General features: G+C 37.2%; 1 protein-coding gene across 1 annotated transcript; it reads right to left on the bottom strand.

Annotated features, from left to right (window-relative positions):
• Positions 1-1,248: 1,248 nt before the first annotated feature.
• On the bottom strand, positions 1,249-22,850 carry LOC149844950 (serine/threonine-protein phosphatase PP1-like). The gene is made up of 4 exons (XM_089997397.1): positions 22,288-22,850; positions 16,237-16,796; positions 15,932-16,153; positions 1,249-1,994 (listed from the first exon to the last, which is right to left on the bottom strand). The coding sequence occupies exons 1-4, from the start codon at positions 22,463-22,465 to the stop codon at positions 1,971-1,973; spliced, it is 984 nt and encodes a 327-aa protein (XP_089853523.1). The 5' UTR covers positions 22,466-22,850; the 3' UTR covers positions 1,249-1,970.
• Positions 22,851-23,637: the final 787 nt, after the last annotated feature.

The raw sequence follows: 23,637 nt of genomic DNA, 5'->3' as shown, positions 1-23,637 counted from the left end.
TTATTGTCTACTAAGAAATTTGTTACATGATTGATATATGAAATTGTGTTTGAGTGTATTTTAATATTGTGCATTATGCAAGTATGTTATTATGTACTCAGACTCGTGTTGTCTGATTCCTTATAAAAAATTTAGGTTCTGAAGAGATCGAGTGATCCTACATTGTTCAGTTATTCTTGAACTTTGCACGCTACCGGTCAAAGTGGTGATTTTGGTTCCTCGTGTTTAGAGGGTTTAGTTTTGGCTTTGCCATTATATTTGAAAATGATTTCATAACTGAACAATTGTGCATAATTTAAACTTTATTTAATTTAATTTAATTTATATTGATATACTCTGATTTCTGCATTTTAGTTAGTGTATGGTTTGATACGATAACTGTGACAATCCTGATTTGTATATTCCATTGAATTTTTGCATGAATAAATGTGCATTAAATTGACTAGATATTTTTTTACTAGCATAATTTTATGTTATAATATACTAAGATATTTGTTACATAATTGATATATGAAATTGTGTTTGAGTGTATTTTAATATTATACATTATACAAGTATGATATTATGTATTCAGACTCGTATTGTCTGATTCCTTGTACAATTTTTAGGTTATGAAGAGACCGAGGGAACCTACATTATTCAATTATTCTTGAACTTTGCAAGCTACCGGTTGAAGTGGTGATTTTGATTCCTCGTGTTTAGAGGGTTTAGTTTTAGCTTTGCCATTAGATTTCAAAATAGTTTTGTAACGATTGTGCATAATTTGAACTTTATTTGATTCAATTCAATTTATATTAATATACTTAGTTTTTTGCATTTTAATTAGTGTATAGTTTGATACGATAACTGTAACAATCCCGATTTATATATTCCGCTGAATAAAAAAAATCACAAAAAAAATCAAACTATAAACAAGATCGTTAAGTACTTCTTCCTGCTACTTTTTATTTTCTTTGCTTCTCATATCAAAGATAGTGTGGAGTAGATGCTATTGCATTCAGCTTTACAAGACATGAACTCTTTTTTTTAATAAGGAACCCCAAGGTCATAAGCTGCAAAAGATGAGGGACCACAACCATTTTTGCCCATAATCTTTCCCCAATTTCCTTGGTAAACTAGATGCAGTTTTAACCTAGAATGAGGAGCCCCAATAACCGTGTGAGAATAGTTTCTTTTGATGGAACTCATGCATTACATGAACCTCAGTAGAGCCCACATTAAAATTATCATGCCCGCCCTTCCAAAATAGACAACAAAATGGAGCTCACCCTACTCCAATTAACTTCAGTGGGGTGTGAGGGAATAAGGCAATGTACATTCAATAAAGTATAATCCAGAAAAGTGCAGGCAAGTAGACGAGAATAACTAGCAGGGCTTTGATTGTGAAAACGGCATCAAAATTATACTAAAATCAACTCCAAAATCAAAGCATCAATGAGATCGGCAAATAGCAGCAGTGAGATCACAAATAAAAATTGCTGCAATGTGCACATATAAAAGCTTGAAAGCGCTGCCCGAACCAATCACTGTGATCCACATAACCCGAAGGCAATAACATGTGGATGCTGCCGATATACTGTTTTGAGACTTTTTACCATCTTGCTTGGTTAGCGACCATGATGGTTATTGGCCATGAAGTCAAAATGATGCACGACTTTCTCAACCAAGACTTTTCACTGTGAAATTCTACATACACCTGATTACCGGTGTGAAGACAAGAAGGTAATCCATTACACTGATAAATGAAGTGTCTGTAAAGCACACAGTAATCTTCAATGTACATGGAAATTGGAGTGCTCCTATATGCATTGCCAATATTCCACCGCAATATCTTCTGAATATTTTATAAGTCAAAAGGCTTCTACACTTCTGCTCCTACAGAAATTAAGTTGTCAAATAGATGAATTGAGAGAATGCCACAGGAGCCGGATCCATTTGATGTGCAAAATCTATTTCGTGAAATCTTTGTCTCACGCTTTTGCTCCCATGAAAGGCTGCAGATCACAGCAAAATGAAGCTCTTACATTGAAAAGAAAAAAAAACAGAAATGAGAAAGTAACTTCAGATGTCTCTACTGCCAGTGGTTGTGTGCCAGTGAAGCATATGCCAGAATCTTAAAGCAATTTTCCAACACACTGCCAATTTCAGCTTGGGTTGCATCAGAAACATGCTGATATCCCTCAAAATAGACGAATACCAGATGATTAACTACTAAATGAGGCCATAATTGAAAGTCGTTTTAATGCAAAGCTTGGCAGATGGTGAAAATGGCACATTCATAGTGATATTTGCCACCACACACATTGCACATTCATGACATCAGTCGTACAGAATAGGGGTGGCAATCGTGTCAGGTTGGCGGGTCGACCCGACGGGTTGGCGGGTCAGCATACCTCAACCCGAACCCGTTTATTAAACGGGTCGGCTGTGGCAAACACGAACCTGGCCCGTTTAATAAACGGGTAACCCGACACGACCCGCCAACCCATTTAATAAATGGGTTGGGTCGGGTAAACGGGTTCTCAGGTTCACGGGTCGGGTTGGCGGGTTGGCAGACGGGTTGACCCGCCCGCCTAACCTGTTTATTAAACGGGTCAGCCGGGTTGGCGGGTTGGCATACCCCCAACCCGAACCCGACCCGTTTAATAAACGGGTTACGCGGGTCGACCCGTTTATTAAACGGGTTGGCTTAAGCCCAACCCAAACCCGCCTAAGAGGCGGGTCGGGTCAGGTTTTGCCACCCCTAGTACAGAATACAGATAAGGCAGATACACATTCACAATTCCAAACAAACCTATCATTCTGATTTTGCTATTTAGAACACAGAAAATTAGAAGGTAAAAGAATATAATGCAAGAAGACAGCTGTGATGCAAAGAAATAAACTAGGTGCTGACAAAGGACAAGTCATGGAGTCCAAGATTAGCACGAAACAGTGAATAGAAGAGAATGAGATAATGTCTCATTTTTGGCTTGCATTTGGATCCAGAGAGATGGAAAGTACAAAAACAGTTGAATGAAAGTTGGACTCATATGGCTTCCCTTTCCAACAGTTATGATGGGGTGAATGGGAATCGCCTTATTCTCCACCTATTGATCTTCCATTGGCTGCTTCTTAGTGGTCACTTTTGATTGTAAAGTGGAGTTCACCTGTGGATCACAAAAGGGCCCTGTCTACAGAAATTTGTTTTTCAATTTACACTAAAAAGAGACGTGTTCCAGTTAGACTTCGCCTATCAAGAGTTAAAAATTGTGCAGAAACTAAAGTATGTAGATACTTGACATGCATTAAAATACAGTCAATCAACTTGGTTAAGACACAACGGCAGATAGTCTAAATCCAAGTTCAATCTTTTGAGAAGGATGCACTGTTGACAGGAGAATTACCCGGCCAGACACTTCCACTTGCATAGGTGCTGAATTCAAGATTGACTTGGCTGAAAAAAAAAGATTCGAGTTTAAGCGAACTCCAAATCTTTAATCAGGATGCACCATGAGTAGGAGAAATCTCCTTTCTTCAGGCAATAATAGGATGAATGTCTACCCAATTTTCAGCTATTCAGGACTTCAACAAGGATAGGTCAATGACTACAACAATCAAATACCCAAACCCCCGAGTTTGACTGGATATGTTAGTCAAGACCTGGACAGATTAAGTATACCACATATTTGGGCACATCACATTCATGCATGATCAATCTAGATCAGACCCCTTAGGTCTATCTCTGCCAATGAAGCAAGGAAATTGTACTAACCTTTCATTTTGAAGGGTCTGGTCTGATGGGAAAAAGATTCTACAACTAGCAATTCATTGTTTTCCAAACTGATCCATTCATAGACTTTTTTTTTATCTCTGTGCAATGGATGAAGAGAAAAATGCTCTGGCAATTCCTTGTGTTGGGATGATATACTCACTTTTAGTGAATAATTAGAGAGTGCAGTTGATCCTGGACAGCTCCAAATAGCCTCTCATAATTAGCTAGTGCAGTTGAGCCTCTCTCTCTCTCTCTCTCTCTCTCTCTCTCTCTCTCTCTCTCTCTCTCTCTCTCTCTCTCTCTCTCTCTCTCTCTCTCTCTCCACACACGCATATACTACTTCTAATGAATTTATACAAGCTGAATTGAGCTGAGAGACCCCTTTATTCATGCTTGGCTCAGCATGGTCAAATGAACTGCTTGTGGCTTACCAAGATGAGCACAATTTATGAGCCCAAACAAGATTCACACAAATGAATTGAGGCGATTGTGAGCAATTTGGTTTATTAACCATCCCTAAGTGAGTGGATGTTAGGGAGAGGTTCCAAATTGAGCAGTTAGACCTAACAAACTCACTCACTTAGAGTGTGATTGAACCTGCATCAACCCCTTTCCACCTCAAACCACCTTCTTTTTCCCTCTAAACCTCAAAACTAGCACTAAGAGTAGCATAAGAGGTGTTTTATATCAACACCCATTGTAACTAAAGCCAGAGGAGGGCTTTAAAGTGCAAAACTGCAAATAAGCTTCTTTTCCTTGTGTTTTTTAAAAAGGTTTCATATATTTTCAATGTTTTAAGGGTATAGCTACTTCAAGAGACCCAACATGAAAGGAATTCAGCCCAGTTTATAAAGGAAATAGGTTGATTAACCATAAGAATTGTGACAAGGAGGTTCATGAAGACATTTCAAGAATTAATCATTATTTGGTAGGAACAAAGCAAAATCTTGTCACAAGCACTTCCAAAAACTATCAGATGTTGTGAAGCGTTGATTTAGGAACCCCACTGCAAGAGAATTGGAGGAAAAAGAATTAGAAAACAAAAGGAGTCGACAAAGAATATGGGTTGGGTACCTCCCAACCATGGGAAGAGGTGCATCCTGAAGAGTTTGAGGCAACTGAATGTTAATGGCCCTGAGGAAAATGATGGAAAAATCCTTCAGTAGCAGAAGGGCAAATGTGCGGTCATGATAGGAAGTAGTGGCACTAGGAGTCCGTGATTGTATCAACTCCTGGCAATAGCAGTAAAGGAGAAGAGGAATGAAAGATCTTACATGCCCAAGATTTGGAATTGACACTTATTTCTCACCTCATATGACCTGTGTGTCTAGCCAGATAAACATTCTATCATGGCCTCCAAACAAATAATCAAGCAAGCAGGCCTAGTAGGGCGGTGTTTCTTTTATGATACCTGCACACCTTCAATGCAACAAATTTATAGTATCAAGCAAGTGCTTTTTTCTATGTCTCAATTATGTGATCAATTGAAATTTCACCTCTCTTTTTCTTCGTGTTTTGTATTGAAATTTCACATCTCTTATTTTCGTGTTTTGTTTCTATAAAGGACTTTCACACAGAAGATTTAGGAATCTCTACACCCTTGATGAAGTCAAGCTTATGCCTTCTCAGTCCATGCTAGAGATCAGTCCAAGTCATTATTCTTCTTTATTGCTTGTTTCATCCTTAGATAATCAAAATAAAGATTTTGAATTGTGGCACATGAGACTTGGTCACTACAACTCAAATTTTACTCATCAGTTGTGTAATAAGAATCTTATTCCTTTCAAGAATGGGATTTCTAGATTTTTTTTTTCTTGTTTTATATGCCATATATGTAAAAGTCATGAGCTTCCTTTTGAACAATCTAATAAAAAGTCATTTTTTTCTTTTGAGCTTGTACATTCTGATGTTTGAGGTTTTGCACATATTCTATCTCATTCTAAATCTCACTATACATTTTTTGCTGAGTACATTTCGAATCTCAAAAGATGGCTAAATACATTAATGGCTAGTGAAAGATCTTACAGATAGCCTCTCTCACCTAGAGTACACTTTAGTAGGAACGAGTAAGAATGATGAGCTGCCCCTGAACTTTCAGCATGTGACTGTATAACTAAAAAATTGATTGTTTAGCTTCAACACAAGCATTGGCTGGATCTGTCATGATATTTTCACAAGCTATAGGTATAGTGGCATATTGTTTACTCGGCCAAAAACTAGAAACCATGTTGGATTGAATATAACCAAATTCTTGAACTCGATTTTCTGTCCTACTTTTATAAAAAAAATAACATCTCTTGATATCATAACATGATTAAAGCATTTATACTCAATGAATTCATCATCATAACCAATAATTTGACAAATAAAAATATTAGGAGTACACTTGTCCCTTAATGATTGATGTGCATGGACACAGCACATCCAAAAGCTCTCAAATAAGAATAATCTGGATTTTTTTATATATAAGAAAATGTGGAGTGAACCTATTAAGACTAGTGAGGGGCGTGTGATTGATTAAATAGACAACAAGGTAAAAAGCTTATGACCATAAATCTAGCATCAATCTGGATTCAATCATCATGGTGAGAGTTGTCTTTGTTATGTCTATGTTTCCTCTTCGTAATACCATTTTGCTTGGGTGTTTTGAAACAAAACAACTCATACAAAATGCCATTATCGTGGAGGTACTATTTAAAGTTATTGAAAGTGCATTCACCACCACCATCACTCTTGAGTGTGAGAATGTTACAAGAAAAGTAATTTTCAACATAATTTTTTAATTGTTGGAAGGTAAAAATTACTTGGTCTTTACTCTTAAGGAAAAGGATCCAAGTAAATCTACTGAAATTATTTATGAAGATAACATAATAGCGAGACTTGGAATGAGATAAAACAGGTGCAAAACTCCAAACATCAGAATGTACAAAATCAAAAGAAAAATATGACTTTTTATTAGATCGTCCAAAAGAAAACTCATGGCTTTTACACAGACGATATATAGAACAAGAAAATGAAACTCTAGGAATCACATTATTTAAAGAAATAAGATTCTTATTATATAATTGATGAATAGAACTTGAGTTGCAGTGACCAAGCCTTCTATGCCACAACCCAAAATCTTTAATTTAACTCTCCAAGAACAAAACAAGAAACAAATAAGAGTAACAATTTGGACTGATCTCTGACATGGACTTAGAAAACACAGGCTTGAGTTCATCTAGGGTGTAGAGATTCTCATATCTTCTTCCCTCAACAAATATCTGCTTTGTGTGGAAGTCCTTCACAGAAATAGAAGACGAAGAAAAAGAGATGTGAGATTTCAATTGATCACATAAAAAATAAGGTTCTTTTGGATACCCAGAACAAGAAAAGTAGTAGGTAAATAGATCATGGTGGACCTTGAAGGAACAATGGCAATCCCCACGTAAGAGATATGATGGTGTTTTCCATCACCAATAACAACTTTACCAAAACCATGATAAGGCATAGCATTAAGAATCTTACCTGAATCACCCGTGACATGATGGGCAGCTCCGGAATCTATGTACCATGCGTTAAAAAAATTATATATATATATATATATCCAATAGGGGTATTTGGTCTTTTCACTGTGTAATTTAAGTTGTATGCAACTTAAATAGGTTTTTCTTTTTTTTTCTTTTTTTTTTTCTTTTTTTCTTTTTTTTTCTTTTTTTCTTTTTTCCTTTTTTTTCTTTTTTGTTATTTCATTATGGGACCATTGGGGCTCCCCAATGTCTATTAGTAGGAGCCCCAATGGCCCCCTCTCTTTTGCCTTTTCTTTTTGTATATAAAGGGGTCTTCTCCCTCATGTTAAGTATTGAGTTCTTTCACTTTCTCTCTTTAATAAGATTCTTCTTTGGCCTTTTGGCATTTTCCCTTAGTGGGTTTGTGTATTGTGCAAATTATATGCTTGTGATATTTGGTTCTTTATTGAACTCTTTAGTGTTATCTCTTGTTATTTGTATTTTTGCATTTCTCATTACATGGCATCAGAGCAGTGTCAGTATAGCAAGAGACAAAACCCAAATTAATTAATACAAACAACAACAACTACGCCTTCATCCCAAAAACCCAAATTAATTAATACATTATTAAATTTATCATACCAAGTTTTAGGATTTTGTTTAAGACCATATAATGCCTTTTAAATTTCAAAACTTTTTCATTTAAATTCATGCCAGGAGGATCCATATAAACTTTTCACCAAGATCTCTATTTAAAAAGGCATTTTTAACGTCAAGTTGATAAATAGGTCATTTCTTAATAGATGTGATTGCAATGAGGGCTCGAACACTTGTCATTTGAGCAACCAGGGCAAACGTCTCATCATAATCTATCACATACTCTTGAGCATATCCTTTGGCTACCAATCTAGCCTTAAATCTTTCTAAAGAACCATCACTTTTAGTTTTTACCTTAAAAACCCATCTACATCCTATGAGTTTCTTTCCTTATGAAGGATTAACTGTTTCTCAAGTTTGAGCTGTCTTAAGTGCATTAAGTTCATATTTCATGGAACCATTCCAATGTGAATATTGTTTGACATCATTATAATAAGATGGTTCATAAAAAGAGTGAAAAGCTATTGAACAAGCTCTAAAATTTGGCGAAAAAGAGTCACAAGATACAAATCTATTTGGTGCTTTAGAAATACGATTTGATCTTTTTTGTGAAGATTCTTCTAAAGATGTATTTTGAGAAAATTTATCAAAGGCACATGGACGAGTACTTTCATTTCTTTAGGTGTATTACTCATTACATGTTCATCTACATTTTCATGTAAATCATTTCATTCATTGTTAAAAGATTGCACATTATGATTTCCATTATCATTGATAGACTCAAAGGTCTCAATAGAATTAGATTCATCTTCTTGGGGTAGTAAATCAAATAAAGAGTAATCAACGTTTTCTTTTGGTTCATCATTTGCAAAACCATTCTCTTTTTCAAGAAAAGTAACATCTTTTGCAATATAAAGTTTATTAATTAATAGGTCAAAACATCGGTATCCTTTTGTTTTTCACCATATCCTAAGAAGACACACTCAATAGCCTTCGGAGAAAGCTTATCAATTTTGTGAGTAAGAACATAACATTTGCAACAAAAAATTCTTAGTCTTTTAAAATCAAGAGACATGTAAAGTTTTTCAAAAGGAGAAACATTATTTAAAGATGATGAAAGAGTTCTATTAATTAGATATATTGAAATTAAAACGGCTTCGACCCAAAATGATTTTGGAAATTAAAAGAGTTCTAGTTGTTTCTATTATTTCTATGTATTCTTTTCGCTAGGCCATTTTGTTGTGGAGTGTTGGGACAAGATCTTTGATGACAAATCCCATTTTGTCATAAATAAGTTTGAAATTCATTTGACATATATTCTCCTCTCGAATCCGATCTTAGAATAGATAGATTACTTAAAATTTGATTATTGACTATTGCATGAAATTCTTTAAAGGAAAACACATCAGATTTTCGATTTAGAAAGTAGATCCATGTGTATCTAGTAAAATCATCCACAAAAATTACATAATATGAAAAACCTCCCTTAGATATGACAGGTGAAGGGCCCCATACATCGGAATGAACCAATTCAAACGACCGTGTGGAGACAAAACTTCTCTAAGGAAATGGAATAGCTTTTAATTTACCAAAGATACAATCTTTATGACTTTTTCATTACAAGTGTTTTCGAAAAAAGAGAAAAGAAACATCTTTGAAAAATTCGGATGATAAAGTCACTTGTGTCAAACTTCAATACTTTTGGCATTTACAAAATTACAAAATGACTTGGATGGTAGAGTCAAAAAAATCATAAAATATAGATTGTCCCTCCTATGGCTTTACCCAATCAACCTCCCTGATTGGAGATCTTGCACGGTGTAATCTTTAGGTGAAAAAGAGACTTTACAACCATGATCAATAATTTGAGAGAACGAAAATAAGTTTAAATTGATTTTTGGAACCACCTTAATTTTTTAAACAAAAAAATCTTGAGAATATTTTAAATCAAGTGTTCCAATGTTTTCAATTTTTAAAGAAGTCCCATCGGCCGTTGAAACATAAGACGATGTGGGGTTGGAATAGATATTAGAAATGATGTTTTTATGTGGTGTTATATGGAAAGAAGCACCGGAGTCTAGAATTCACATAACTGGAGGAGAAGACGAAGATATGATGGTGGCACCCAAAGTAGAAGAAGACTTAAGAAGATGTTTAAGTACCTCCAAAATTTGATTAAGAGTTTCTTTAATGTTTCCTCCATTGTTGTTCACTTCTTTTTTTGAAACATTTTCTCCAACCGAAACAACCTTTCCTATAAGCTTAGGACAAACCGGTTTACTATCGCCCGGTTCATTACAATAGTGATAAATAACACCCTTTCTAAACCCATTATTTTTGGCAAAGTGAAAAGGCCTATAGGCTTTAATATTGGATCTTGGCCTAGTAACGACCAAGATTTCATCACTTTTATAAGTCATACCAAGATGAGTTTCTTCTTGGCATACTTCGGCAAGGGCATCTTCAATAGGTAAGGCTTTGCTTCTATGAGAAAAGGATGCCCTTATTCAAATTTCGGTCTAAGGCCGTGAAGAAATTGAAAAAAATATTCTTTTTTGACTTGTTCTCTTCTCATTTCAATATCTTCTGGAGCCACCCACTTGGGCTCAAGAAGAGCAAGTTCATCCCAAAGGAAAGACAAAGCACTAAAATAATCTCGAACACTCATGTCCCCTTTACGGTGGATCTAATTTTTTCTTGATAAAAAAATTGTCTAGCTAGATCCTTTTGGGTATACATACCCGTAAGAAAGAATCAAGCTTCATTGGATCTTCTAAACTTAGCAATGTTGGCACAAATTTTTATGTCAACATTGTTTATGAACCACGCCAAAATTTTGGCATGATTACATTCTCAATCCTCTACCTTTGTTTGATGCTCATTAATAGCTTTAATACGATCCTCACCATCAAGAGCTTTTTCAATACCACCTTCAATTTTAGTGAGCTGGTTCAAGAGTGGTCCCCATCATGAAGCCTCAAAGTTTCTTTCCACGAAGATGATTCTCCATAGCCGATGCCCACATCGAATAATTCGATCCGTTGAGCTTGAAGGAGAGCTCTACTCTTGAGTCATGCTCCATGATGAAAAGGAAGGTAGATATGAGGAGAGAGAGCTTAAATATCTTCCAAGATTACAAAGAACCCAAATGGCTCTGCGCATTTCTTGTTACAGCATAGACTGGTATTCTGATTGCTAGTTCCTAACTACATATTGGAAGAATTTCTTGTTGCCCATGGAATGCCAATAACTTCAATATGCATATTCATTTGACGAAAAGAAATGCTCAGAATATCAATCTCCTCGGAAGAGCCTCGCGAAGGTGCATACGAGACCTAGGTCGCCATCTAGGGAGCTAGGAAGCGAGAAGAACCTTGATATGGCAGTTGGAGGATCCAACTTTTGGGTGTTGAGGTGCCTGAAAAGGTGCTGCTACAAGAGATCGAAAACGAGCTGGAGAGATCATGGTAGGAAGGCGATAAGTACGAACATAACGTCAGTAACAATCTGATGCAACATGACCATGCTTCTCACATAACTGACATGTGTCAAAATTAGACCCAACCCTTGGATCTGAAGTAGGTAAAATGCTTGCTCTGTGCCCATATTGTTTGCCTTTACCCCAGCACCGTGATGTTGTATTGACTGTAAAGAGTGCTTCAATTGGGAGCAGTGACTTTCTTGGATCCCGAAGATATGTTGAACATGGCTTCATGTTCAAGCAGCGTACTCGTGAGATAATTAAAAGTGGGACGTTTTTCACGTCTTGCATATACTGTGGCAATTATGTCACATGGGTGTGGATGCGGGTGCGGGTGCGGGTGCGACATGGGTGCGGAGCAATTTCAAAAATTTTGGACACGGGGACACGGCTATATATATATATATATATATATATATAAGATTGTAAATTTTAAAGCAATAAGTTGACCGGTCAAAGTTGATAAAATATATATATAACAATAAATATATATATATATATAACAATCATACAACAACAACTACACCTTCATCCCAAAACAATTGGGGTCGATGATATGAACCAAAAAAGAAACTCATTCTGGGTCTTCCACATGAATCCTTCTCCTCCAATCATTTCTATCCAATGCCATGTCCTCGGTGAGGTTCAAAGCATTCATATCCTTTCCTATCATCTCCATCCATGTCTTCCTAGGCCTACCCCAACCTCTTTTAACTAATATATTTTCCCATTTCTCCATCCTTCTAACTGGAGCATCATTAGGTCTTCGTCGAATATGTCCAAACCACCGTAAACGATTCTCTCTCATCTTATTTTCAATGGGTGCAACGCCTACCTTCTTACGTATCTCCTCGTTCCGAATCTTATCTTTTATTGTATTTTCACACATCCATCTCAGCATACGCATCTCAGCTACACTCATTTTTTGAATATGATGTTTCTTGGCAGTCCAACATTTCGTACCATATAGTAAAGCGGGCCTAATAGGCGTCCTATAAAACTTTTCCTTCAACCGCAATGGCATTCTACGATCGCACAACACTCCAATTGCAGTTTTCCATTTCATCCACCCAACCTTTATCCTATGATTTACATCTCCATCAATTTCCCCATACTTTTGAATGATAGATCCCAAATATTTGAAACAATCATCCACCGGTATTTCTTGCTCACCAAGCTTCACTACACTCCCATCACTACTTCGTTGCTTACTAAACCGACATTCCATGTATTCTGTCTTACTCTTACTCAACTTAAAACCTCTTGCTTCCAATGTCTATCTCCATAATTCTAACTTAGCATTAACCCCAGCTCTAAACTCATCAATCAAAACAATATCATCAGCAAACAACATACACCACGACACATTTTCTTGAATTGATCTCGTAAGCTCATCCATCACTATAGCAAATAGGAAAGGGCTTAAAGCAGATCCTTGATATAACCCAACCGTTATAGGAAAATTGGTTGTCACCCCTCCACAAGTGCGGACATTGGTTACTACTCCTTCATACATATCCTTAATTATACTAATGTACTTGAGAGAAACACCTTTCTTCATCATTGTTCACCAGAGAACGTCCCTAGGTACTCTATCGTATGCCTTCTCCAAATCAATATATATATATATATATAACAATCATAAATGGACAAAAATAGACTCGGACAAAGTTGACCGAGTCCAAAATTAATTTTAATAAATAGACCAAAAATAGACTCGGTCAAAGTTGACCGAGACCAAAATGTGTACGGACTCAGTCCCGGTGCGTTGACCGAGTCCGACACTTCGTTGACCATGTCCGCACCCATGTCGGGGCGTGTCGACACGGGTGTGTCGACCTTTTAACCGAGTCTATGTGACTTAGTGTGGCAAACATATCATACTCAAATCCTTAGCCACAGCTAGGCTTCATAGAGATATCCTTGTCACATATAGGGGCTCCTATGGCTGCCAGCTGATCCATGATAGACTTGATCTTGTTGAGGTACTCGATGACCTTAGAGTCTCCCCTCTTGAGTTCAGCAAACTCCCCCTTAAGATGATATATCTTAAGTGTAGAAATCTGCTTGAACCAGTGGTGTATAAGGACCCACAAGTTCTAGTTGTCACTCTTGTAGGCACATGTAGCAATACTTCGCGAGATAAGGTTGCTGTGGTAAAGGCAACTGCCAATTGATAATATTTTTTCCAAACCACATATTCAGGATTCTTGACTTTAGAACCCTTTGCTTTCCCATCTTTTTCTTCATCCAAAACAACAAATTCTGCAGGCAGAGGTAGTCCCATCGAGGTGCCCCACCAGATCAAGGCTGCTTATGAACAGAAGAATTTGTTTCTTCCAAGTAATAAAGTTAGATGAATCCAACTTGTCAGTGACAAGTTGGTTGAGGAACAACGAATTCAAAGGAGAGTTCAAAGAGGACATGAGCAAACAAAAAGGACAACCAGGAAATGATAATAGGGCAGATTCAAGTAACGGACAGAAATTCAATCTTATCGATACCAGATCTGATATTTTAGAGAATAAAGATTTTGATAATGATGTGGATTGAATATAAGGAAACAAAATCAAAGACAGAAAACTAGAAATGCAAACTAGTTGAAACGGAAACCAAACAATATTAAAGAAAATGTAACTGACAGCAGAGAACAGGAGGAGAAAAACTGAATAATCGGCTGCAAAGATTCCCTTTGTTTTGATGTCACCCTTTTTTTTGCAGCAAAAGACCTTAAGCAAAAGGCTTCAGGTCTGATTCGGAGCTGGTTCAATCTATGGTTCAGATCTGATCCCTTTTCACCTTTTGTTCCTTTTACCTTTCTTTTTATCGTATCCTGCAGTATTGGAGAAGAGAAGAAGGCAATAGAAAAGAGGTGGCTGCAATTGGAGACGTCCCAATGTGGGAGGCAACCTCCTAGGTTTTAATATATATATATATATATATATATATATATATATATATATATATATATATATATATATATATATATATATATATATATATATATATATATATATATATATATTCTATTGGACAAAAATGCCCCATAAGTATTATATGATGGACTCTTAAGTTCCAACATGACTTGAATGACACAATTACCCTTATACAAAGATATAATGAAATATATATATATATATATATATATATATTCTATTGGACAAAAATGCCCCATAAGTATTATATGATGGACTCTTAAGTCCCAACATGACTTGAATGACACAATTACCCTTATACAAAGATATAATGAAATATAGACAACCCTTAACATGGCTAATGCCATAGTCAATACACGCTCTCTTATCACGCATTGAGGAGCAAGATTTTAAAGCAAGTAGTAGTAGAAGTAGAGCATGGTGCGGTGAGTGCAGGGAGTCTTGGAAGACTATGTGTTACACCATTATGGCAAATGGATAGACCGACAGGAAGCAGCAAAACTTGGTAAACTCTTTGGTTTTTTGTACTTAAGGTGTAATGTGTTTAAGTTCTATTGATATGTCAACCAAGCCCAAGACGACAAATGATTTGGCTGATATATTTATGGGGGTGGTGGAGGAGGTTAGACCTTCTAATGTGTCTAGTTTATTATTAATAATACAGTAAACTTCAAAGTTGATGGAAAATTAGTTCATAATCACTTCAAAAGTCTTGTTTGGCGCCCATATGCAGCACATCTCATTAATCTCATGCTTGAAGACATTGGTGAGACAGATGGAATTACTATGACTGAGATGTAAGAATTTACAAAGTTCATCTATAAATATTCATAGTTACTAAACTTAAAAAGGAGGTTCATCACGGGGACCAAGTTGACAGGACCTACATTAACAAAGTATGTTACAAATGTTTTGACTGTACATTTTGATTGCATAGAACTTTATCCAAATATATTAAAACAAATGTTTACATCAGATGAATGGAGTACTTCAAAGCTTGTAGATAAGTCGACTAAGGTTTAGATGGTGGAGCAACATTAGAAAAAATATGATAAGCCAGTTTGGAAAATAATTGATAAGAGATAGACTGACCAGCTTCATCAAGACATTTATGCAACTTCATATTTTTTTAACCCCTCTATCAAATTTTCCCCTACATATGTGCGAGATAAGTGAGCAAGGGCATCCTAAACACCATTGAAACTCTAAACTCAGATGATGGCATGCAGGAAGCCATTTATATGGAGTTACCCAAAGCCAGGGGGACTTTGGAAACAAGAACACAATCCACTTGCTTAGCTCATTGCGACCACCTATGCATTCAAAATCCATTATTAAATTTGATTACATTCTCTTGTGATGTAAGTTTCACTCTTATGCAAGGTTGTAAGTATCGTATTGTTACCCATATCAGTCGGGCCCAAAGTAACACTGTATCATATCGTATCATATCATAAACGTATCATAAATTTTTAATAAAAGATCCAAAAAAATAAGAAAAATTAGCAAAAAAAAAAATTGCGAACAGTGGCATGCAGAAAAGAAAGACCAACATGATAGAGATCACTATCAGGCAGTTATTGAAGGCCCCTTACCAAAACTAACATCATACAGGAAAATCACAACTGCTTTAATTATAGAGCACGGACTTCCATGTAAGCAATGCTGAGCATACCTTCACTCCAGCTGATGGTGTTCCAGGCTTAGCTGCAGTTGAGTTCCCATAAGCAAACTTGGATTTCTTTTCTGCAGGCTTTAGTACTTGAAAAGAGCACATCAGAGTTTCGTCCACACTCATCATAGCACCAGCATTATCAAATTCACCACAATAATTGGGTGCTGAGAATATTGTTACAAGCTGCCGGTCAGCAAAAAATTCATACCCATCCTCCACGACCTGCAGATATTGAAAATAATTAATACATTTTCAGACACATAATTTAGGTGCAATAAAAACAAACACAAGTGGTAACTTGTAACCTGATGAGCACGACAGATGAGATCTAAATCGTGCTTCTGCAAAAACTCCGAAACCTTATCTGGGCCAAAGGTATAGGAAACCCCTCTATCATTCATTCCCCATCCCTGAACATCCTTACTTGGATCAGACCACAAAAGATCGCACCGCAAACCAGTGTCTGGGACATCAGTTGGACGACTTAAATTTCTAATCTGGTCTAAATTATTTAAATCGGGAGAAAGACCACCATGCATGCAAAGAATTTTTTCATCAATTAGAGCTGCCACAGGCAGGCAGTTAAAACAATCCGTGAAAACTTTCCACAACCGCACGTTAAACCTCCTCTTACACTCATCATAAAATCCATATATGCGGTTTATAGAAGCACATTCATGGTTACCCCTCAAAAGAAAGAAGTTCTCTGGATACTTGATTTTATATGCAAGGAGAAGACATATTGTCTCCAAGCTTTGCTTTCCTCGATCAACATAATCCCCTAAAAATAAGTAATTGGCTTCGGGAGGTAAACCACCATAATCAAAAAGTCTCAATAGATCAGAATATTGACCATGGATATCACCTGAATTGCATAGATTAGTATAAAAGGTCAGGCAAAAATGGTACCAAAAGATGCATAACAAACCAATGTTGAGAACATACAATCATTTTCCTCCTTGTCTGGAAATATTGAGAGAAAATGAAAAAGAGAATGAAAGATCCAGTTATGGACAAAAGGGCTTTTTACGATGGACAAAAAAATTACTGCACAGTCAATCAATTATTCATCATAAAAAAAAGCAAAAAGAAAAACGGTACAAAATGCAGCCATAAATTACAAAACAGAATCACAGTAATGGAAATATTCTTGTACAGCAACAAGCAAATAATCAAGAAGGCTCTTGCCCGAGCAGCAGCAAATATTTCATGGATTAGAAGTTTCTTGCAAACATTAAAACTAAAGTAACAAGATCGGTTATTTATTGTGAAAACAAAAGTGCCAAGCTTAGCAAGTTGCACCATCGTTATAAGCATTTTCAGATTGGTTATCTTTTGGAAGGGAAAGGATATAATGAGAGAAATGGAAACAAGAATTGATGATTCTCAATTTCAGGTGGCAGACATATTTACAGAAAGATTGTCAAGAGAGAGACATCAATTTCTGAAGTCCAAGTTGTACATGACTGTAGATATGTACAACTTAAGGGGGTGTTAGAATGAAGATATGGCCAATAGAGGTAATCTTGGTATTCAAGTTAGTAGCTTTTTTAATTGTAGTATTCTTGTAGTTGTATTTTTTTTTTGTATTTGGGATGTCATTTTTGTGGCTGATTGTTGAAATTTATTAAAGTAACATGTATTATTTGTTATAGGCAATGCAACATGGTGCTTCTGAACATGGATCCAACTCCTCTTCAAGTACATAGAAGTACACGTCCTTCAATTCCTCTTACACGTTTTATTTCATATGAATCCTTTCATGTCACTCACCAAGATTTTCTAGCTTTGATCTATTCATATCATAAGCCTACATCCTATGTTGAAATTATTCATCAACCTGAGTGGCAGCAAGAATGGGGAGTTGGGTGCATTGGAGAGAATGAAGGCCTTAAGCTGCCTAAGGATAAAAATGTTGTTGGTTGCAAGTAGGTGTATAATATTAGAATTGAAGCAAATGAATCAATTGAGAGGTATAAAGCATATCTTGTAGCCAAGGGATATAGTCAGCACCATGGGATAGATTTTGCAGCGACACTTGCTCTTGTTGCTCATATGACAATCATTAGGGCACTTCTTGAAATTGCATCAGTTAGACAATGGGATTTGTGGCAGACTAATGTCAAAAATGCATTTCTAAATGGAAACTTGGAGGAAGAAGTGTATACGGAGTTGCCTCATGGGATCTACGATAGTGAAGGAAGGGTATGCAGATTAATAAGGGCTTTATATGGCTAGAAGCAAGATCCTTGAGTTTGGTTTGACAAAGTTAGCTCAACAGTTACAAGATTGGACTTCAAGCAGAGTTTCATGATCCAGCTTTGTTTGTGACCTCATCACAAAGAACGCATGTATACTTTTGTTCTATGTCAATGACATGATTATTGTTGGTGATGACAGAGATATAACTGAAGGGTTGAAACTTTAGTTAGTGAGTGCTTTGAAACAGATTGAGATACTTTTTGGGACTTGAAGTGGCATACTCAAAAAGAGGTTATATATTGACTCAATGCAAGCATGCAGTGGACTTGATTAGCAAGCCCAAAGTAGACGATGATAAAAATAAAGTACTCACTTATTGAAGCAAATTGCAAGTTAAAGGATACGGATGGGAAGCCTCTTGATGATCCAATAGTGTATAGGTAGTATGTCAGAAGTCTAATCTATTTGACTATCTCTCGGCCCAATATTGCATTTACAGTTCATGTTGTGAGTCAGTTTATGAGAGCTCCTAGATCCACACATCTAGCTATAGAGTTGAGGATTATCATATACTATGCACTATGCTTTGATATTCTTTACTTCTACACTAGAGCTAAGAGCTTATCATAATGAGGACTTTGGAGGGATGCCACAGGATAGGCATTCCCTTAGGTGTCAAAAGCACTAGGCAGATGCCTACACAGGGCCTAGGCAGACTAGGCGGTACCCCAAACAAAAAAATTTAAAAAAAACATACAAAATATGTAAACAAACTACTGAAATTAATACCAAACATGTATACAACATAAAATCAATCAACAAATAATATGTTGTCGAACATTATAAAACAATTATATTAGATAAAAACAGTCAAATAGATAACTCATACGTTCATAGATTATATATGAATTAAGTACACAGATATATATATATATATATATATATAATATAAACACATAATATTGTAAATTTATAATATATATTTATGATATGTTAATATATATAATTATATACAATTACACAGAGAACATATATGTGTGTGTAACTGCGCATTAAACCAAGAGACTATCTCGGCTAGGCCGCCTATGTGGCTCCTAGGCTCTGCCTTTGACAACTAAGCGGAGGGATGAAAGAAGGAAGAAGAAGAAATAAGGTAAAAAAGGAAAATAAAAGAAGAAAAGGACATAATAAAAAAAGTAAGCTTTCGAGGTAGGAGGAAGAAGAAAAAAAAAGAGATTTTTTTAAAAAAAAACATGACAACTATGTCCTTACAGCTTAGGCATGGACAGCCTATGTAAAAAAAAGGGCCCTACCGCCTAGACCCATAAGCCTAGGCGATGGCCCTATGCCTAGCCAGCCTAGGCAGAGCCTAAACGCAGCTTTTGACAACTAAGGGCATTTCACCATAGGTTTTGTATATTTTTAAGTGACTCCTTGATATCTTCGAAGAGCAAGAAGGAGCAGAATTGCAATCTACAACTAAGGCAAAGTATAGGACCATAGCCCAAGCTACGTAAAATTTATGTGGCTAAGGTGGCTACTAAAGGACATGGGTGTAAAAGTAGATGAAGGAACCCTAGTGCATTGTGAAAATCAGAATGTCATTCATATTGCAAAAAATACTGAATTTCATGAGAGGACCAAACACAATAGGATAGATTGTCACTTTACTTCCAACTCCTCACATAAGAAGAGGAGGAGGCAGGTACACCCCCCTCCCCAATCTCCCTCTCTCTCCACCGCTTATTCCTCATTTTCTTTCTTTCTTTCCCTCTTTCTCTCCTTTCTTTCTCTTCTCTCTTCTTCTTCTTCTTTCTCTTCTTTCTTTTTCTCTTTCTCCTCCTTCCTATTATTTTCTCACATTTTCAATCTTTCTCCTCCTCCTCCTCCTTCCTCTGCATCAGTGGTGGGGAGATAGGAGGAGAAACAAAAAAAAAAGGTTTGAGAGTGGGCTGGGTTGGGTCTAGACCTGACCCAGACCATGTCGCACTGGGTGTGTCGGCATCCCCGACACACCCATGTGACATAGGTGCTGCATGTATGCCCAACATCATCTCTTATTTGAGTTCCTTAATGATCATTTTGCTAAGACTATTTTGTTAGATCAATCATGATTCTTTTTATGCCTCAAAAGGAAATACCACTTATCGATATCATTTGCTACAACTAACAAGAAGTGCAATAAAAAGTTTTTGTGTTTTGTATTAGCATTCGTGAAGAGGGTTAAAAAGAATTCAGACTAGAAACATGGAGAATGCACATTCTTGCCAATTCAATCTCATCAGAATCATGTAACAGTTTCAGGCAAACAAGCTACACCATAAGATTCCTGCTTACTCATGCTATATCCGCATCCATACCATTATGAGATTCTTAATGGGATAAGCCCATGAAATATCCATATTCTGTGTCATATTAATGTATCCACACAACAGAGAAAATATCAGAAGATTGATCCTCAGTCTACTTATGCACAGACACTTCCATTGTGTAGGCATTAGATTCTTCTATCACTCGAGTTGTGAAATGTTGATTTTCCATCTTCATTCCATAAATGTCATAAGTCATATCATAGATACCAAACATTCCTCATCTAGAAAAACAAAATTTCCCTTCCTAAACTTGTAAAGGTGTGGCCACAGACCCTTGAAGGGCGGCAGGACAAGATAAAGATACTAAACCATCAATAGGTGTAAAATTTTCAAACTATTGAGCATATGCCATACATAATACAACAATATTGACAACTTTAGCAACCAAGAACCAAATGCTGAGAATTTTTACAACAAAAGTTAAACTGATAAGCATTCTAAAAAGTCAGTTGCTCATCACAGCTCAGATGAGAATAGCCGGTAACCAGCAAGATAGCCATTGCAAAGAATATGGCAGTCTATCTAGATACAATAAGGGCATGTTCGGCAGCTCCTTTTCATTTGAAATCATAATGATTTTGAATCCTGTAATCTCAAATCACAGGGTGTCCTGTGATTTGAGTGATCTCGTGCTTTTTAGAAAGTGATTTTAAAAAGCAAGTAAAGCAAGTACAAATCACAGGTGGGCCCCTGTGATTTGAGATCTCATGTTTGGTTGCTCCTTAGAAATCAGATTCATTATCTCATTCAAATGAGAAAATGAATCAGAATGATGCAACCGAAAATGCCCTAAGTTTTTGATACCTACAAAGTGAAGGCATAAATTGCAGTGTTTCTGGCACACTAAGGTCAAAGTATCGATCAACAAGATGTTAAGTCATGTAAGAAAAAAAATGAAGCAAGACCATGTATACACTCTACAGCCACATGGCTCATTGTTTGAAGCTCTGCATGATATCTCATGCTTTACTATGTGAGGACATCAATCTCTGGCAAAGACAATACTTATAATATAACATCAAGCAACGACCATTGCTAGTCTACTCAGCATCAATATACATATATGGCCATAAAGAAAACCAACTGACAGAATAATACTAATCAAAATGGTCAGCATTGAAAGGCAACTGCCATTTGAGGAAACGGTCCATGGAAAACCAAGCCATGCTACTTGTACTGCAGAAGCAATATTTGATAGGGAAACAGAAAACTAGAAACTGAAAAGTAACCAGCAAACCATCAAGGCACCAACTCATCTCAAAAGTACCGCTTGTATTATTCAGCTTACGATTAAGCTCATCTGGGGGGTAAAACGAGCTCAATATTGACCTCCATTACAATAATAACTACCTCAACAGCATATTTCATTTGAAAGGAGAGAACGAATTCTCACCATCAATAGCCAAAAAGTATCAAAATGCCCCAACATTCATCTCATAGATTTGAGCACATTTAACAACCCTAAAAGTTACTGTAGATACCATTAAAAAAAAATCAAAATATCTCCATCCAGTGACGAAGAAGCTGCAAAAAATAACAGAAGCCAAATCAGCACAATCGACGCGAGAAACAAAACCAAGAAAGTGTCTTTCGATGATCATAACCAAAGCGACAAATTTCACCAAGAAATAGCCTCACAAAGTTGTAGAGCATAACCGTGTGAGAAAAACATTTCAAGAGGGAAAAGAAACAAAATAACCAAAAATGAAAATTTTTGTTTGTTTTATTTTCTTGTTTATTCCCATCCGGAGTGTTCAAGTCTCTAAACGAGGAGGAACTAACCACAGATTTTGATGGGGGCTTCAAGCTCTAATAGATTGGGCTGTTGCATGAAAATTTCTTTCGAGACGACGCAGAGTTGTCGGATCTCGTTCTCCGAAAGCTGGACCTGCTTGCCGGGCCGTGTCCCTCGCACCTCGAGGAGCCGGTTGATGATGTCTTCGAGTACCGAAGGGTCCATTGTCCACACCAAAAAAAACCCCTCCTCCCCACTTCCAAACCAATCCCCAACACTTCCTTCCTCCCCAAAAATCAAACCCAACAACAAACAACGCAACTCGAACACAATCAATCAAATGCCCACCAGAATCGGTCCTTTCCTTCTCCTAACTGCCTTGCCCCTCTTTTTCACATGCCAAGAATCACAAAGGTGGTGGCAGTGACGAAACCAATCTCTCTCTCTCTCTCTCTCTCTCTCTCTCTCTCTCTCTCTCTCTCTCTCTCAGAAGAGTTTAAGCGTGGAAAATACACAGAAGGAATCAAATGAACGCACCAGAATGAATGAGAATGCTCTCTCTCTCTCTCTCTCTCTCTCTCTCTCTCTCTCTCTGAGAGAGAGAATGGTCAGCGCCTCTTCGTCTTTGGGCCTCCTCTCTGGCTTTTCTCTCTAACCCGTGGGAGACTTTTGAAACATTCCTCGCAATCGCAGCTGTAAAATTTGGGGAGTGCCCTCATTGGGATCATCCTTTACCATCCTATCCCTCCCTTTTTCTGAAAATGCCTTTCACAGTTAAAAGGGCTGGGCAATGGCTTTCTTGGAACAAGGCTTCTTTTTGGGGGGGGGGGGCACGTCCTCCTGTTGGTAAAACCCTTGAGGTCCTCTACCCTGAGATAGGGATGGAAATGGACTGGGGCTCCACCCCCGCCCCGTCTCAAGATTAGAACCTTCATCCCCGCCTCCATCTCCGCACGGGGATGGACTTTAACCTCCACCCCGCCTTCATCCCTGTTTCATGTCCTCCATCCCCACTTCAAACGGGGATGAGGCTCCGCCCTGTTTCCCCGTGGTCTATTGCCATCTTTAGAAGGACATCGTGGCGGGGATGAGGTGGGGCGGGGAAAAGTGTAAGCTCATCCCTGCCTTCATCTCCAAACGGGGATGGATTTTAACCTTTGTCCTCACCTCCATCCCTCTTTCATACCTTTCATCCCCGGTCCAAACGGGGTGAGGTGGGACGGGCCCCGCTTTCCCCCGGTCCACCTGCCATCCCTACCCTGAGATTAGGAATGGCAGTGAACCCGGTGGAAACAGGGTCCAACCCCACCTTGTCCTGTTTGAACCGGGGATGGAGGACATGAAACGCCATGGAGGAAGCATATTGGTTAAAATCAAAATCTGTTTTTCTCCGCCCC

The sequence above is a fragment of the Nuphar pumila genome, chromosome 2 (assembly GCF_984573655.1).
Source record: "Nuphar pumila chromosome 2, dmNupPumi1.hap1.1, whole genome shotgun sequence".
Taxonomy (NCBI): domain Eukaryota; kingdom Viridiplantae; phylum Streptophyta; class Magnoliopsida; order Nymphaeales; family Nymphaeaceae; genus Nuphar; species Nuphar pumila.
Note: the sequence above shows the minus strand (reverse complement) of the source record. Positions and strands in the feature narration are given on the sequence as shown.